The sequence below is a fragment of the Anguilla anguilla genome, chromosome 2 (genome assembly GCF_013347855.1).
Source record: "Anguilla anguilla isolate fAngAng1 chromosome 2, fAngAng1.pri, whole genome shotgun sequence".
In the NCBI taxonomy this organism is placed as follows: domain Eukaryota; kingdom Metazoa; phylum Chordata; class Actinopteri; order Anguilliformes; family Anguillidae; genus Anguilla; species Anguilla anguilla.
This window is the reverse complement of record NC_049202.1, coordinates 58,569,751-58,587,425: the sequence shown is the minus strand read 5'-3', so window position 1 is coordinate 58,587,425 and position 17,675 is coordinate 58,569,751. Positions and strand designations below refer to the sequence as shown.

General features: G+C 46.1%; 1 protein-coding gene across 1 annotated transcript; it reads left to right on the top strand.

The window, feature by feature from the left end:
- Positions 1 to 4,903: 4,903 nt before the first annotated feature.
- LOC118218228 (sphingosine 1-phosphate receptor 2-like) lies at positions 4,904 to 17,023 on the top strand. The gene is made up of 2 exons (XM_035400758.1): positions 4,904 to 5,966; positions 15,663 to 17,023. Exon 2 carries the CDS (start codon positions 15,785 to 15,787, stop codon positions 16,904 to 16,906), a length of 1,122 nt encoding a protein of 373 aa, XP_035256649.1. The 5' UTR covers positions 4,904 to 5,966; positions 15,663 to 15,784; the 3' UTR covers positions 16,907 to 17,023.
- The last annotated feature ends 652 nt before the right edge of the window (positions 17,024 to 17,675 follow it).

Below are 17,675 nucleotides of genomic sequence, written 5' to 3'. Positions count from 1 at the left end.
CCCACTCTGCTCAGCCAGACAGAAGGGGATGCACAAGCCCTACCATGTGCTCATCAACCTCTCTTTCCTGCAGCATCAGCTGCTGGTGAGGTCCGCTTTCTCTCCTCTTTCTCTGCCTCCTGTTCTACTCGTCTTCCCTGCCAGGCTCCACCCCTGCGTTGTTTTCGACGGTCATCCTCCCTCTCCTCGGCGGGACAAGGGGTTCTGCCGAGGAGGCTCGGGACCGACCCCTTCCACACCAGAATCCCCCCGCCGCCCCCCCGTCCCCCGCCCCCAGGGGTCCCCACAGTGCGGCCCCTACAGAAAACCACTTTTACTACTTTAACCTGGGAAGCTCAAGTGTTGAACTCAAAGCAGTGCAAATGTTAAAAAGCATTGTTAACTGTCATGTTAGTCTTAAATAAAACATGAGTTATATTACATGAAACTTGTTTGGGCAGGGATCTCAAACTCCAATCCTGGAAGACTGCAGAATCTGTTGGTTTTAAAGAGCTTCATTTAAATCATTGATTGGCAAAAGAGTCCATCTGCCTTGTTTCCTAGGCTTACATTGGCTGCGTATTGAAAGGAAACCACAATAAATAAATAAATAAAACAGTTAATGCAGCTCTTATGGGGTGTAGTGAGAGATAAAATGTACAATTACAGTTCATAACTGAAATTGATTTGCAGATGCTTTTAACCAAAGTGACTTACAAAACTATAGTTTAACAGCAGATTCCTCCTATACCCATGTAGGCACTAGTATAATTCCCACAGAATGCTGTCAATGTAAAAAATAATAATAATATTTTCTCAAAAATCAATGCTTATTCATTGTGATTATATGCTTCAGTCAGTTATTTGTTTGATTGATTTGATTTGATTCTCAGGGATCTGCATGAGTGTTATCAAATTTCATCATCATCTAAAGGGTTAAAAATGATTTGAAATAAATACTTTGTTCCATGTCTGCTCCCTTTTGGATAGACTGCTCTCAGAGTCTAGCCAAAAGTCCCAGAGAGACTTGCCTCCCATGCTGTTTAATTTAGGACATTTCTACTAACCAACCCTCATTTTAAACCCATTGCTGTGGTCTGGGAATTTGTTTGTCCAACCACATTGTCACATTCGGTTTGTGAGAGGCCTGGTTTTAGCTTAACGTTCTGGTTCAGTACTGTAAATGTGAGCTTAGAGTCCTCGTAATAGAGTGCTGTGCTTCATAGAAACAAGTTTAGGTTTAAAAGCCAAATTGGGGCCCAAATCTGTGAGAGAGGAGAACAGCTTGGTGAGCATTCAGGAAATGACCTCATATGGAACCATGGCCAATAACATTCCCCTTTCTCACACCTTAACTAAGGAGTCTCTTAACAAGCAGAGCGTTCTGTTATGTTTAGAATGTTCCATCCAATGAACGGGAAGATCGCCCTGGTTCGCTATGTTATGCAAAGCTCCTTGGGAGATTTTTTATAGGTGTTTCATGGGGGTGGGGTGATGTATTGCACTGAGGTAAAGTGTGTAATTGGCCATAGTATAAAGGCTGCACAGACTAACCCTCTCAGTCACCATAACTATCTATGAAAGGGTATTCAGTTTAGTTTATTTTTAATTTTTATTTTAAAGCATCTGCTTTAAAGCTTCTGGGTGCTTTTGAATATGTTATAAAACATTGTTCAGTGTGGCAGTGTAGTATAATGGCTAAGCAGTTGTTCTTATAAACTAAAGGTTGCAGGTTCCTATTCCCCAGTAGGACACTGCTGTTGTACCCTTGAGTAAGGTACTTAACCTGTGTTGCTCCAGTATATATCCAGATGTATAATTGGATACAATGTAAGTTGCTCTTGATAAGAGTGTCTGCTAAATGCCTGTAATGTAATTGTTTTGGTCCAGCACATGGGTGCCAAACTTAAATCCTGAAAAGCCACAGTGTCTAAAGGTTTTTGTGGGCTCTCTGTCCATCAGATGACAGTTTAGGTCTCAGAAACAAGTCTTGTAGAGTTTCTAACCTGTCCATGAAGTAAATAACTTGTGCAGAAAGGCACACAAAACCAGCAAATACTAGGGCCCTCCAGGACTGAAGCTAAACCTGCAGACACTGCAGCCCTCCAGGACTGGAGTTTAATCAGCAGACGCTGCAACCCTCAAGGACTGGAATTTAACCAGTAGACACAGCAGCCCTCCAGGACTGGAATTAAACCTGCTGATACTGCGGCCCTGCTGGACTGGAGTTAAATCTGCAGACACTGCGGCCCTCCAGGACTGGAGTTAAACCAGCAGATACTGCACCAGGACCGGAGCCTGATACCCCTGGTGTAAGCGAATCCCGCTCCCAGAGTGATGACAGACGGATGCTGTGTTTGTTTCCTCCCACAGAGCGCACTGAGGCACCGAACGCAGCGTTCCCCTCCCTCCTCTGGGGCTTCTTCAGTGTTTATTTGGGGGGAGGCTGAGTGGGTGGATCCAGCTCGCTTTTCAGGAGTTCCCACCAGCTCCAGCACACTGGTGGATACTCTCCTCACTCTCTCAGAGTCAATGACTAATGGCTGCACAGTAACATGAGGCCAATAGCATGTGTGTGCAATGTGTGTTAATGTGTGTTCCTGTGCATCTCATTCCTTATCCATCCATCTATTTTCTTAAACCGCTAATTCCTGGTCAGGGTCACGGGGTGGGGGTGGGGGTGGGGGTTGGGGGGGGGCGATTTGGTTGGTTAGGGGGGTCTGGAGCCCATCCCAGCATGCAGTGGGCAAGGGGCAGGAATACAGCCTGGACAGGTCGCCAATCCATCATAGGCCCCACACACACCATTCCCTCACACACTCATACCTATGTGTAATTTAGAGCCTCCAGTTAGCCAAGCCGCATGTCTTTGGCCTGTGGGAGGAAGTACCTGTCAGAAACCCATGCACACGTGAGGTGCACACGGAAAGGCCCTTGATTGGCATTCGACTCAGTACCTTCTGTCTCATCTTCTTCTTCATTGCTCCTCGTTTTTCATCTGACCCTGAAAACTCCTGAGAGGGAATGAGTGTGGGTTTGCGTATAATTAATGTGTTTGCACGTTAGCTGTATTTTATTTTATTTTATTTTTTTCTGGGTGAGGTGAGTGCTTGGTGAACGTGTTTTTTTATTTTATTTTGGTGAGTAGTGGGTGGGAGAGCTATGGTGTGTTTTTGGTGAACGGATGTCTATGAGAATTCTTTTTTTAGATTGATGATTGATTACAACAACCAGAAAAAGGGGTGTGAACCTTAAGCTCAGGATGTGAGGAGAACACGGAGATCCACTCACAGAGCAGGAGCAGCCGTTCCAGGTCTGATACAACTCTGTGATTCCAGCACGAGGTTAAAACCCCTCCTAAATTCAGTTCTTTTTTTTCTTTTTGGTAAATTCCTAAACTATTCTCTGAAAAAAAATAAGGAAAAGGGGGGCACTCAGAAAGCCCCACCACATTCTAAGGAGCTTAGGAATGTTCGTTAGTGACCCCAACAGGAAGTGAGGTCAAGGCCCTCATCAAACCCCCTTCCCAATACACCACCTCCCCCTCCCCTACTCCATGCTATAGCAGATGTGGCCCTGAAATTCTTCTGTAAGAACCCTTCCTAAAAAAAAAAAAAAAAAAAAGCTAGTCTATGACATTGTGTGCCCAATCTGATATACATGTAGCACTTTGCAAACTTGTCCTTGGTTGTACTATTGGCAGAATCACTGTGCTTCGCGCTACAGTACTGTCTGTGTACTGATCTGTTTGAGCTGTCACATTGCTGTCGATCCTGTACTGGTGTGCCCAGGTAAGGTCATTGGGCAGATGCATAAATAAAAGAATAGTGTGTCCAATATGTCTATGTCAGTCCCGCTGAGATAATGGTTTTTCCAAGGGTGCTCAGAGCAAATGCAAGCGACTTAACCAATGGCACACAATAAATGACAATATATTACAGTACACTGGCCTACAGTACAAAACAACACCCACTAAACATAAGTCTAAGTTCGATTTTACTGGTCAGAGAAAACTAAAATGGCAGGTTTCACTGTGATGACTACTGACCTTACTGGTGAATACACTGACCCTGTTTAAATGGGTGTAATGACACGCCAACTACAATCAATCACACACTTTCACAAAATCTTTCAAGATCACACACTGTCTCATTTCTGATCCCTTGGAAAAATCACTGAAAGGGCAGTGAGGGAAATATATTTATTTCCCGAGGTCCCCTAGTGGCAGCCACAAATAAAACCGCCTGTTCCCAAAAGCAAATCCAGACTCTCACTAATCTTAGCCCCTTCCTTAATGTAAAAAAATGTAATTGCCCCTGGGTCAATACTGGCTATCGGAAACCGAATTAAATTACCCTCGACATGATTAGTCGCCACTTTCTGCCGTCAGGGAAACTCTAATCTAAATATACCCAAAGAAAAGTTTAAGTGGAAGAACAGACGAATCGCGATTGCGACATCCCTTCTTCTCTCGTGAAATGGGTTGTGTGTGTCTGGAAGTGATTTGGATCAGTGGGGGTGAAAAAGAGGACAAGGAACGAGAGAAAAGAGGAGGGGGCCCCGGGGGTGTCCAGAACAAGTCCCTAGCGAGCTAGGGCGACTGTTTTAAATGAACTTCAGTTGACGATGAATACCAGGGCTAATGTGAGCCGCTTGCCGTGTTCTGGTGTCGGTTTTTTACCGACTTCTTCGAATGCCTGGCGCGGTTTCTTAATGACACACTGGCACGCCCAAACCTGGCGCTGAACGGTTCGCTCAGACACGTGAAAAAGAGTAGGCTACGAGGTACCTTAACCTCGGTGTTCGTCAACCTCTAGGTACCTGAATCAAAAATTGTAGCTACAAAACAGAGTAAGACCATCAAGGAATGTGGTGTTACGTTTTCTTTTCTACTAATTCCCAAAAACGTATTTTAACCTCGATGTTGTTTAATCATTGAATAACGGGGGAAAAATACTGCCCTTTACTATATATCTCCTGTTTTTTTCTCCAATTCCCATTCAGCCTTTACCACAGAGGGCAACACAAGTGATCCATAAATACGAGCCACGAATATATAATCGCGCATGTGACCGTAGTTTGCTAGTCATCGCCTTATTCTCAAAGAAAAAAAAACGATGGGAACTACACTGTGTGGGAAAACGCCACGCTGACTGCACCGTGGGCGGGCGGGCGCGCGCGCGTGCGAGCGGGGATGCGAGCACACATGCTTGCGCGTCTGTGTGCAAGTAGTTGTGCAGCTGGTGTCCAGGGAATACAGTACGCTTTCGAATACCGGGATCACGCGCAACGAGAGCGCAAAAATTGGGGAGGAAGTGAGAAGGTGGGTGGGGGGAAAGAAAACATCTGGACCTCATTTGTAGCTGGAGGAGAGAAATAAAAAAAGAACTTCAGTAGAAGGGTCTGTTTTAGCCCTGAACGTTTTCCATCGGTTTCCACAAACAAAAGAAGAGAGACAACGAGAGAGCGAGAGAGTTCTTCTTACTTTTCGGAATCAAGCTTTAGCGACGTCCTATGGAGTATCCGTTTTAATGTCCCGCATCAGGACAATGGGAACCCACTGAGTCCTTATCGGCGCGATGAGGGCTAGGCTACAATCGCCCCATCTTGGAATCTGTCACAAAGGAGATAGCGGCAGATGTTTCAAACGTCCTGCATACTGCCTTTAATTACCCTTATAATTGGGACTGTATAAACGCCGCTTTAAACCCCAGCGTTTGGATTTCTAAGGAAACTGTCTCAATACATAACGTGAGCAATGGAGGCGACATAAGAAATAGTTTCATACATGGCTAGTAGACTTTTTCATGATTATGACTAACTGTTAATCTTTTTTTACCAGTAGGCTAGCCTACCAGTATTTTGAAAAGTGTATACGTAGCCTAGCCGACAGAAGTCACTGAATATTAGGCTACTTATAAAACCAACATTTGAAAGCAAATGCAAACGCTACAAACAGCTTCTTCACCTCGGGTTACGGATATGGGGTAAGTGAACATAAATGTGGTTGTTGTCATTATCAAGATGATCGATCCCAATTACTTTCTTGCTTTCCAATGAAGTTCAAATATTGTTAACCTTGCCTGGAAATGTCTTCGTTTATCGCACTTTTCTTCGGGGTTGATAACCAAGCGGTTTCGAAAAGCACGATAAAGTCGCCTCCAGCTGTTAAAAGCGTGTAGAGAGATGAGATTTTGACCCGAAGCCTTTCCGCCGATATTACGCGGGTCATTTCCTCGAGAGGGGAAACGAGGCAATACGCACGGGCACACTCAACACGAGCTGTCATTTAGAAGCCAGTCCAACCTGCTAAGTAGCGTACTGTCCATCAGTCATACACGCTGCCATTTAAAGGGCATGGCATGTTTGCAATGCTGTAGGCCCTTGATGTTAGAATATTACATGTGGTAATTATCTTGTTATAGGGTACATTTCCTGTGCACAATATACAGAGGAAGTTCCCCAGTTAACGACGCTGCTGCAGATGAGGTGCTTCATAAATTCAATCTGTGCCGCCGTATTTGTTTCGATCAATGCATATAGCAAAATTTCAGTCTGTTTTCTGAAAGTGTTTCCACTGCAATCAGACCACACTGTATGTTCGTCAGCACCATATTGAACAGCAGATGATTATAGTAGCCTATCTATAGGCTTGGTGACCAGGAATGACAGTTTAATAGGCAATCTTTTGCTGGCATTAAGACATTGGCACTCTGGGCATTTTACAAACTGGTGTACACAGTGGCTGTTATTTTACTAATTTGCTAACTACCTGTGAGAACATGACAAGTAAGGACACACACCATGATACATGCTTTAATGGTTTCTAACATTTGGGCTTAGCGGTTAACTGGGAATGGGAATGACCATTTCCATGTTGGTCTTTGTACACAGTAAAATGTCCAGTGTTAATTCAACTCTAGCAGATAACTTTCGGGCCCCATTGGGTCTGTCTCTCAGAGTTGATTTTACATTTAGAAAATGTTGTATGCAAACTTTGCAAACACTACAAATGTTGTTTTTCATGACAGTAATGACATACACGATTTATAGGATTTCAGTTAGAAATTATACATAGTAATATGTCAAAGGACACTGCTGAGGATAAGCAGGTTTAGATAATGGATGGATGGATAGATGCAAAACAGCAAATGTACATCATTTGATGAGTGACCATGCTCTGCCATTTTGAAATGAGTTAGGGGACCAAGGCATTTACCAGAAAATTCCCAATTCTGATGATGCTCAGTCAAATGCAAGGTGGTCATTTTGGCTCAAGCAGAAGGGCAACTGTAGCTGGTTGCACGCCCCTCCATTGCCGTAGTATAGCCATCTAGAGCTCCTTTACGGTGTGATGAAGTAGCTTTTGCGACCGGGTCCCAGGTGAGTGACAGCTGGCCTTGTTCTGGCAGGGGAAGGGGTGGGAAATGGGTCTGTGTGATCCAGGGTTACTCCGGTTACTGTAGCCATGTGCCACACCCACAGGGTACCAGTTGCCATCAGGGGGAACAAGTGGATAACTGAAGAGGGGGGCTTGGACTACATTCCTCCGCCCCTTCCCCCCCAAGGAAAACCAGTTGGCAAAAATGTTATTGGCTAGTAGGGGTGCATTCCCTTCTCTGGGACTGGAAGAAACTTATGTTATACTGGGACACTGTGCTATAGGAGGTGCCCAGATGTGTTCGCTGGTGATCATTGGAGACTGGGTAGGGGTTAGAGTATGGGGATTAACCCTGGTGTCCTGCTCAAATTCCCAGATTATGTGAATCCATATTATCGCCACATTTTAGTAATTGTATAATGTAAAATTATATAACATGTTTACAAGCCTAGAGGCATATTTTCTGATCATCATAGATATGGAGGATGGTAAAGTTATAGATTTCTCCTGGAAAAGTCAAATATTCTATTATGTGCAACACAGAGAAAAGACAATGAATTGGAAACTGTACATACACGGTATACACGTGCGCGCGCACACACACACGCACATTCACACACACACGCACATTCGCACACACACACACAGAGGAAAGTGTACACACGAATATCAGGCAGCATGCAAACCTACAATATCCTGGCCCAGAGAATCCATTGATCTGCCTTCTGGGAATTTTGGCTTTTAAACATAAAAATCAATAATGTTCCTGCTGACATTCCTGTTAAACACATCATTGTTACCAGTGAAGATCGATAAGTCACAGGCAATTGGAGAAATATCACCGTTGAGATCTTCAATACATCAGTCGTGTACATAAGGTAGGTCTATGTGGGGATGTCAGTGGATCGCAGTGATTTTAAAAAAGAACTTCACATTTACAAACACTTTTCATGTTGAAAATCCCAGCATAACCAACGAAAAAGAACAGAAGGGGAGCCACAGAACTGATAAAATATCAGAAATTTAAAAGATTATAAAGGGGTGTGAAGTACATGAATAAAAACGGAAAATGATTTCAACAAAGCATTAACAACAGCAAATGGGGAAAAAAGAAAAAAAACAAACAATCTACGTTTAACTATTTAAGAGAAGAAAAGGTCAGTTCACAGTGAAGTCAGGTTCTCTGGGGTGGGATGGTAGCGTTCCCTAATACAGTAATTCTGCTGGTTATCGGTGCCCAGAAGTCTCGGTAAAAGATGGCAGGAATATTTTGTGCGTTGCTGTTTCTGAATGAAAAGCCGGGAATTGAGGTTTAAATGGTAAATGCTCTGACTGCACCAGGGTTCGAATTACGGGGGGATTGGGGGAGTCTGACCCCCCTAATTAAGACTAGGGCCCGACCGATATATCGGTTTGGCCGATATTTCGGCCATTATTTGACTTTTTTGACGACATCGGGATCGGCAGTTATGCCGCCGATGTGTCCCGAATTTTTAATAAGTATAATAAACAAAAAAACAATGATTATTTATCTGTACTTCTCTGTTCGAACGTTGTAATTGCTATTTACTAGAATTATCCAGTCGAGGGAGCTCTAATACAAGTGTGAACTGCAGCAGCTGACGCGCTACTTTACTTTACTCTAATAAGACGTTTGTCACTCGTGCCTCATCCAATATTCTCCACTGCAAGACTTGTCTGCACAGATTCGATTGCTGCAATAAAGGTATGTATATTTAGTGAAAGTTTTTCATTAAATGCGTTTATACGACCACTATGTTTATCAATCCTCATTATCAAGCGAGCGAGCTAGCTAACATATTTGGTTCACTTTAGCAAGCTAGCTGGCTAGCAAGCCTTTATGAAGTGGCAGTGAGCACATAAGCAGCGTAGGATCTATATTTCCAGAGGACATCGCTGTATTCTCAGATAAATAACCAGCCAAAATAAAATGGTGATTGAATGCATCACACGTTTGTTTTTTTATCTGAGATAATGATATTAGCTACTATGATGCTGTGTCAATAACCAACGCGTTATTGCAGGCGAGTGTGTCATCTAGTCACGCGTCATCGTAGCAAGCTAACCAGACAGTAAAAACGCAGATAAAACACTTCTAACATGGATCATTTTAAGCCATGTTATCTAGCTTTGTCGTGATAACATGAGAGAAGGATTGCTGTTGGAGAAGTGAATCAACCAACAGTTAGCGCGGGTAACTTGCACGAAAGCGCAATACGTTTTTTCACGTATTTCATCCAGTCAATTTAATTTCATCTAACGTTACACTTGATTCACTCTTTAGCTCCGCTAGATAATGTCTTACTCTTTGAGATCGTGTAGTAGAAATAAAATAAGAAAATATAATTCATTTAACTTACTGAGAATATATAATAAGAAATAATGAGGCTGTGTCAATAGCTAATGCGTTATTGCGAGCGAGTGTGTCATCTAGTCACACGTCAGAGCGCATTGTAGTTATTTTCACCACCGAATTCTTATGGACAGGGAAGCTCGCTAGATATTCTTACTCTTTGAGATCATGTAGTAGGAATAAAATAAGAAAATATAATTAATGTACTGATAATAGATACTAAGAAATAATAATAACAAATTAATAACAACAACAACAATAATATTCATATAAATACATGTTTGAAACTGGAAAACTGATTTTTTTTAATTAATTTTTTTATAGATGGCTGGAAAAGAAAGGAGTAAAAGCAAGGTGTGGAGTTATTTTGATTTCACACACTTAAAGATGGTGTTAATATATATATATATATTTAATTTAATATCATATTTTACTTTTTTATCTAAAAAGTTGTGTGTTTATTTTTATTTTTATTTGTTTGCTTATAAGTTAAATGTTCTCAAATATAGAAACTTTAATAAAATATAAGTTTTTCAAATTGATTTGAAAATGTTGCACTTTTTGACAAAATATCGGTCAAAACATCGGTAATCAGTGGGCTAGGACTCTCCAAAATCGGGATCGGCATCGGACCCAAAAATCTGGCATCGGTCGGGCTCGAATTAAGACTTGGACCCCCCCAAAAGGGGTGAAAACAACAGGTCGGGGGGGGGGGGGGGGTCGAAACATTTATATATCCTTCTTACCTGTAATCGTAAATATTACAATATATTTCCCATCAGTGGCGTCACTAGGGTTGGTATCTAGTGACGCCACTGATGGGAAATATATTGTAATATTTACGATTACAGGTAAGAAGGATATATAAATGTTTCGACCCCCCCGACCTGTTGTTTTTACCTCTTTTGGGGGGGGTCCAAGTCTTAATTAGGGGGGTCAGACCCCCCCAGTCCCCCCCATAATTCGAACCCTGGACTGCACCCTTGCCCGTCTGAAAAGAGAGCTATGACAGCGAGGTAAGCGCACCTGCCAGACGTGACGCCGCAGAAAGGGTTGGGAGGAACGCGGATGTTGGTTTATATGATGCATACACTAACATCGGGAAAACATAACTTTGCGGATTTGTGGGGAGGACGTTGTTATGTGTAGAAACCTCAGCTCAACCTTTATGACAACATTGCAGTGATGTTTTCTGGGCCTGTTTCCACCCAGTGTCAGGGCGGCAGTTTGTGGCGATTCCAGATCCCTTTAAATTTATTTTAAGTACACGTTTAGGAAAAGCTGTACTTCTATTTAGCTTTTGTGGACACAGAATTACACCTCAAATATACCAAATCACTGAACTGCAGCCTTTTGGATTTTAAAAATCACATTTAATCAATCGCTCTTGATTGGTGGATTCTTCCTCATTATCACAGAACTTGGAAAAGGGGTGTACCCGCTCTCCTCTCCCAAACGGGAAAACTATCCCGACTTAGATTAACTGTAAAAGAAACAGACTCAATTTTCCTCTCGAAAACAACATTGTCATTGTCTCAGTTGGAAACTTTGGTGAAGTTGGGTGTGACACAGGCAGACAGACCAGCAGACAAACAGGCTGACAGAAAGACGAACATACAGACATCACCCCTGGCCGCATTGAAATCTGCAGTAAAGACAATCTGATGCTTCTAAGAACAAAGACAACGCTGTTCTGCTCATTTAAACCGCATATACAATGACTGTGCACATTTACATATAACTACTCTCAGATTCCACCTTTATTTCCGATTCTGTGATGCTCCCTATAATGGTAAACTGAGGTAGGCCTAAATCATTTCCCAAAGACATTATACACTTCCAGCTCTGATTGCTCACTCTGTTATTAGACAAGCAACTTCATCTTAGAGGAAGTCGTTGATGATAAAAATAAGAATTGTACACAGTAAATCACACAGCGAGACATGCAGGCTGATCTTGCGGTGAGATATGAACTGATCTCTGAATGTACTGATGAAAACAAACTGTTCTCTCGATGCAACAGATGTTATGGGCTGATCTATTTGTGCAGTGAGACACTGTGGTCTTATAATGCAGCCAGACGAATAAGCCGATCACTCATTCGGATTTATCTCTGAATGAGATATATGGCTTTACCTTGCAGTGAGATACTGGTTGATCTCTTAATACAGGGTGATATATGTTGGGGATTATCTAGCCTCTCTCTAAAAGAGAATCCAGTTAAAGAAAGGCACCTTTCTTTTCCTCTGTCAGTTGCTGTGGAAACACAGGGTAGGAAAGATCACGGGACGGAGCACTTAAGGCGATCCAGAGGACAAAACACAAAGACAAAGGACACATTTCCCTGGCAGCAGTTAGACCTAGCCCCGTCAGCCAGTCTCAGATACATGGTCCACGTGTTCTTAAATGAGGCGTCACCTACTACTAGGATACATTAGTAAGTTCCTTCCGATGGGTAGGGCCAACTGTTAGACTGCACGTGTTTGTCCTATATTTACGTGTAAATCAGAAACCACAATTCTGACACTGCAGTCTATTTATGAACCCGTGTTCAAATACCATTGGAACTAGGGGGAAAAATGCAAGGATTCGGGCTGTCTGGGTAGTGTAGAGGTATAAGCACTCGCCTACCACCTCTGAGGCCCAGGTTCGATCCCTGGCAGCGGTACATCCGGCTTGGTCACACGTTCCTACGAACACTATTGGCAGTGTTCACGGGTGCCAGTGAGGGTATGAATCCTGATCATTGCAATAGCGACTCCTACTAGTTGGTCGGGGCGCCTGTTCAGTGGGGAGGGGATCTGGGGGAGATAGCATGAACCGTTACGCTCTCCCAGTGAAACTCCTCACTGTCAGGTGAAAAGAAGTGGCTGGTAACTCCACATGTGTCGGAGGAGACGTGGTAGTCTACACCCTCCCCAGACCGACAGACGATAGCGCATTGACCAGGACTGTGATACACACAGGGAATTGGTATAATGACTAAACTGGGGAGAAAATGGCAAAAATAAATTTGAGGATTCCTCAAAGTTAAAAAACGCTTTATGGATGGACATCGCTCTGGGTAAGAGCGTCTGTCAATTGACAGTAATGTAGGCCTAATTGTGATATAGTTCAACGAACAGCATACTAAAAATAGCGTCATGCAAGAACAATAAATAGCGTATGAATTAAAACCCATTGTAAAAGGCTATAATTCAGCAGGTCTCGCTGGTTTTGGCAGCGTCTCCGTACGATGTAAAGCCTCTGCTGTACACTGGGCCTGCCTGCCTGCCTGGTGTCAGTTTTGCGGGGGGGGGGACGGGGACCTGTCGGAATCGCTGGCCTTTTTCTTCTTTACAAGGCTCTCCGGTGAGCGCCGTATTTTCACTGTCGCGTTCCTTCTGTCTGGGGATTTCTCCTAGCTGTCGTGTGTGGAGCCAATACACGAAATAAATGGGGGTGATTTTTGGGTCAAGCGGCGCCGGGCCGGTTTAAATCGCCGCTGCTTACGCCAGCTCGGACAGGTCCATGGACAGAAACGCTCCCTGGCGGCGGCCGTCTTTCAGTGTGTGATTTATGTCTCCCGGTACACTTACCCGACTGCAAATTGTATGGCTCGCATAATGGACGTGATGTTGACACGGTCAGAATCACACGATCAATGGGGTCCATTTAGATATCTTGTGACTCCATTAAAGCAGGGATACATTTTTAATGCATGTTAGTAATTCATAATTCATGTCCGCTCTCAGTATCCCCGTTTAGCAGTAGCCCATTTCTATGACGGCTATTTAAGTGTAACTTCAGTCTCTATTGATTTTACGCGCAAGATAAAAGGTTATGAACGAGCATTGAGAGAAATCTCAACGTTTGCTGAACGTGAGGCACGTAGCCAGGGCTCATCAGTTTCGTTGACATGAAATGACATCAGAGCTGACGTCTTTGCTCCAGCAACAAAGAGAAGAAGTTAAGTCAGTTTCACAGAGTGGGTGTAGTTTTCGACGGGATTTGAAGTGACGACGCAGAACAAAGGGGTGATGCTACTATGGTAAAAATGCAATAGCACTGCGACATTGTGACACTACGCCGCTTTCGACAGGACTTTCTCTTATAAACCTGCGCCCAATCACCGGGGTAAAGGAAGCAGTGACCGTTACGCCGGTATTAAGCTATATCAATGGCCGCATTTCGAACCGTGGCCTGTTTGGAAACGAGCGTAGGAGAGGCGGGTGTGGTCCATGCGATGATGTCAGGAGCAGTAATAAAGTTGACAGTGATATAATGTTAATAATGTCCGCCGTCTGCTCAGAGAATGACTCCCACATGGACAGATCCAGAGAAAAGGGCAGCATGCGGCAGAGAAAGAAGCCATTGTTCTCCATTCCTGCAACAGGAAATGGCTCTGACATCATAACTGGCACGAAAAAAAACAGCTGTGCTGTGCACTGGTCTGCGTTTTGCTGTGTGTGTGTGTGTGTGTGTGTGTGTGTGTCTGCAGCAGGGAAAGCAGCTGTGTGGAGTTTTGGCCAAGGCAGCAGTGTGGAGCATTGGCTATAGCAGCAGTGTGGAGCAGTGGTCAGAGCAGCAGTGTGGAGCAGTGATCAGAGCAGCACCATGGAGCAGTGGCTAGAGCAGCAGTGTGGAACAGGAGGCAGAGCAGCAGTGTGGAGCAGTAGTCAGAGCAGCAGTGTGGAGCAGTGGTCAGAGCAGCAGTGTGGAGCAGTGGTTAGAGCAGCAGTGTGGAGCAGTGTTCAGAGCAGCAGGGTGGAACAGTAGTCAGAGCAGCAGTGTGGAGCAGTGATCAGAGCAGCACCATGGAGCAGTGGCTAGAGCAGCAGTGTGGAACAGGAGTCAGAGCAGCAGTGTGGAGCAGTAGTCAGAGCAGCAGTGTGGAGCAGTGTTCAGAGCAGCAGGGTGGAGCAGTGGTTAGAGCAGCAGAGTGGAGCAGTGTTCAGAGCAGCAGGGTGGAGCAGTGGTTAGAGCAGCAGTGTGGAGCAGTGTTCAGAGCAGCAGGGTGGAGCAATGGTCAAAGCAGCAGTGTGGTGCAGTGGTTATAGCTGCAGTGGTCAGAGCAGCAGTGTGGAGCAATGGTCAGAGCAACAGTGTGAAGCAGAGGTCCGAGCAACCGTGTGGAACAGTGGTCAGCATGGATCAGTGGTCACAGCAGCAGTGATCAGCTCTTTCTGGTGTTACGTTGCTGTTACAGATTCCTCTTCTGTGACCCTTGATCTGAGCCGCTGCCTTGAACACATTACTGTCAGTACTGTCCTGAATAACTGGCTAATAATTAATTCTGGGCTGTGCATTTTGGGTGTTATTCTGTTGAGGGTTGAGGTTTAGGGTTTGCATCGAGCCAGTGTCTGCGCTGGATTCAAACGCAGCAGTGTTGGCTGTTGCTTATTTCTCCCTGAGACCTTATGAGCTGGCAGAGCTCACAGTGGGAAGCAGGGGAGATATGTAGCACATTAAACTGCCAAGCTGAAAATTAACCGCAATGTGTTATAGCTGTCTCTATTGCTGTAATTTAGTAATTTTCTGCTGCCTCTAGCTTAAATTCACTGTGTTGGCACTGTTGTGAGCAACGTTCACTGCATTAATGTTGTGTTTGTTGGCATTTTCCATTGTGTTAGTGCTGTGTTTGTGAGTGCTGTTCACTGTGTTAGTGCTGTTTGTGAGCATGTTCACTGTGTTAGTGTTGTGGATAACGTTCACTGTGTTAGCGCAGTGCCCTGCATGTATTTTCAGCTTTGTCTCTAGAGCTGAGTAGCAGCGTTTGCTGTGTTTTAAAGCTGCGGTCACTGTTTTGCTGTGCTGGCTAATGGTGGATGCATACACTGGCTTGCTTGCAGTCACTCTTGAGTCTAGTTTTTCTGGAAGTCTTTTTTTTTGTGTTATGTAACATCATCTCAATCGTCTTGACCACGCCTATTTTTCCTTTCTACACAGGTGACCTCATTTGGACATCCTGGGCAGCTGTGGCTGGGAGGGGGGAAGTCATTCAAGCTCTGCAGCTCCCCACCCCCACCCAGACCCCTCCCCCCGCCCCCCCCACACGCACTCCAAAGAGAATGAACATTTGTCCCAGTGCTGCAGCCTGTCGTGTTGTCGCCACGGGAACTATGTACCAGGACTACTACAACGTGTCCGTCATCCAGGTCTACTACCGCTACGCCAAGGATATGAGCCAGGAGGAGCTGGAGAAGCGCATGCGCAGCGGGGCGGGACTGAGCGCGCTCTCCCTGGCCCTCCTGGTGGTCTGCAGCGTCATCATCCTGGAGAACGTCCTGGTGCTGGCAGCCGTCTGCCGCAACAAGAAGTTCCACACCGCCATGTTCTTCTTCATCGGCAACCTGGCCTTCTCCGACCTGCTGGCCGGCTCCGCCTACATCGCCAACGTGCTGCTGTCGGGCCCCCGGACGTTCCGCCTGGCGCCCGTGGAGTGGTTCGTGCGCGAGGGCACGGCCTTCATCGCCCTGGCGGCCTCCGTCTTCAGCCTGCTGGCCATCGCCATCGAGCGCTACGTTGCCATCACCAAGGTGAGGGTGTACGGCTCCAGCGGGGGCTGCCGGGTGTTCCTGCTCATCGGGGCGTGCTGGGTCACCTCCGTGCTCCTGGGCGGGCTGCCCATCATGGGCTGGAACTGCGTGGGGCGCCTCCTGGAGTGCTCCGCCGTGCTGCCGCTCTACTCCAAGCGATACATCCTCTTCGTGGTGACCATCTTCAGCATCATCCTGCTCTCCATCGTCATCCTCTACGTGCGCATCTACCTGATCGTGCGCTCCAGCCACCGGGAGGCGGCCAGCTCGCCGGCGTACGCCCTGCTGAAGACGGTCACCATCGTGCTGGGCGTGTTCATCGTGTGCTGGCTGCCCGCCTTCACCGTGCTGCTGCTGGACACGTCCTGCAGCATGGCGTCCTGCCCCGTGCTCTCCCACGCCGACATCTTCTTCGGCCTGGCCACGCTCAACTCGGCGCTCAACCCGCTCATCTACACGCTGCGGAGCAAGGACATGCGCCGCGAGTTCCTGCGGGTGCTGTGCTGCTGGGGGCTGCTCAGGGGCGGGCGGCCGTCCCACAGGTGCGCCGTCCCGCTCAAGAGCTCCAGCTCCCTGGAGCACCACCACCACTGCTCCGAGAGGGACGAGCAGCAGAACACGCCCATCATGCAACACTGCACCACCTGCGTCTGACTGTACAGGGGGGGAGGGGAGGCACTTAAAACAGACACAAGCTCCAGGCCACACCCATCATGCAGGACTGCACCACCTGTGTCTGACTGTACAGGGGGGGAGGGGAGGCACTTAAAACAGCACAAGCTCCAGGCCACACCCATCATGCAGGACTGCACCACCTGCGTCTGACTGTACAGGGGGGGAGGGGAGGCACTTAAAACAGCACAAGCTCCAGGCCACACCCATCATGCAGGACTGCACCACCTGCGTCTGACTGTACAGGGGGGAGGGGAAGCACTTAAAACAGACACAAGCTCTACGCCACCCCCATTGTGCTTGAATGTACCATCTCTGTCTGACTGTATGGGGGGAAAAGAGGGGAGGCACTTAAAACAGACACAAGCTCCAGGCCACGCCCATCATGAAGGATTGTGCCACCTGCGTCTGACTACGTGGGGGGAGGGGAGGGCACCTAAACAGGCTCAAGCTCCAGGCCACACCCATTGTGTGTGAATGTACCACCTCTGTCTGACTATATGGTGTGAAGGGCAGGGAAAGAAACTGCAGATGGGGCTGGTGGTGAAGGCACCGACAGGCACAAGCGCCTGGCAACCACCATTATGAATTATGAAAGAATAAACCACCTCCGTCTGACTGCGGGGGAGGAGGTGAGCTTGAAGGAACATCAGAAGTGGGAGGTGAGAGCTGAAGCAAACTGAAACTCCCCCCTCCCCCACCATCCCCCAAAGCCTGACCCTGTCTTACCTCTCCCTAGCCTCAAACAGCA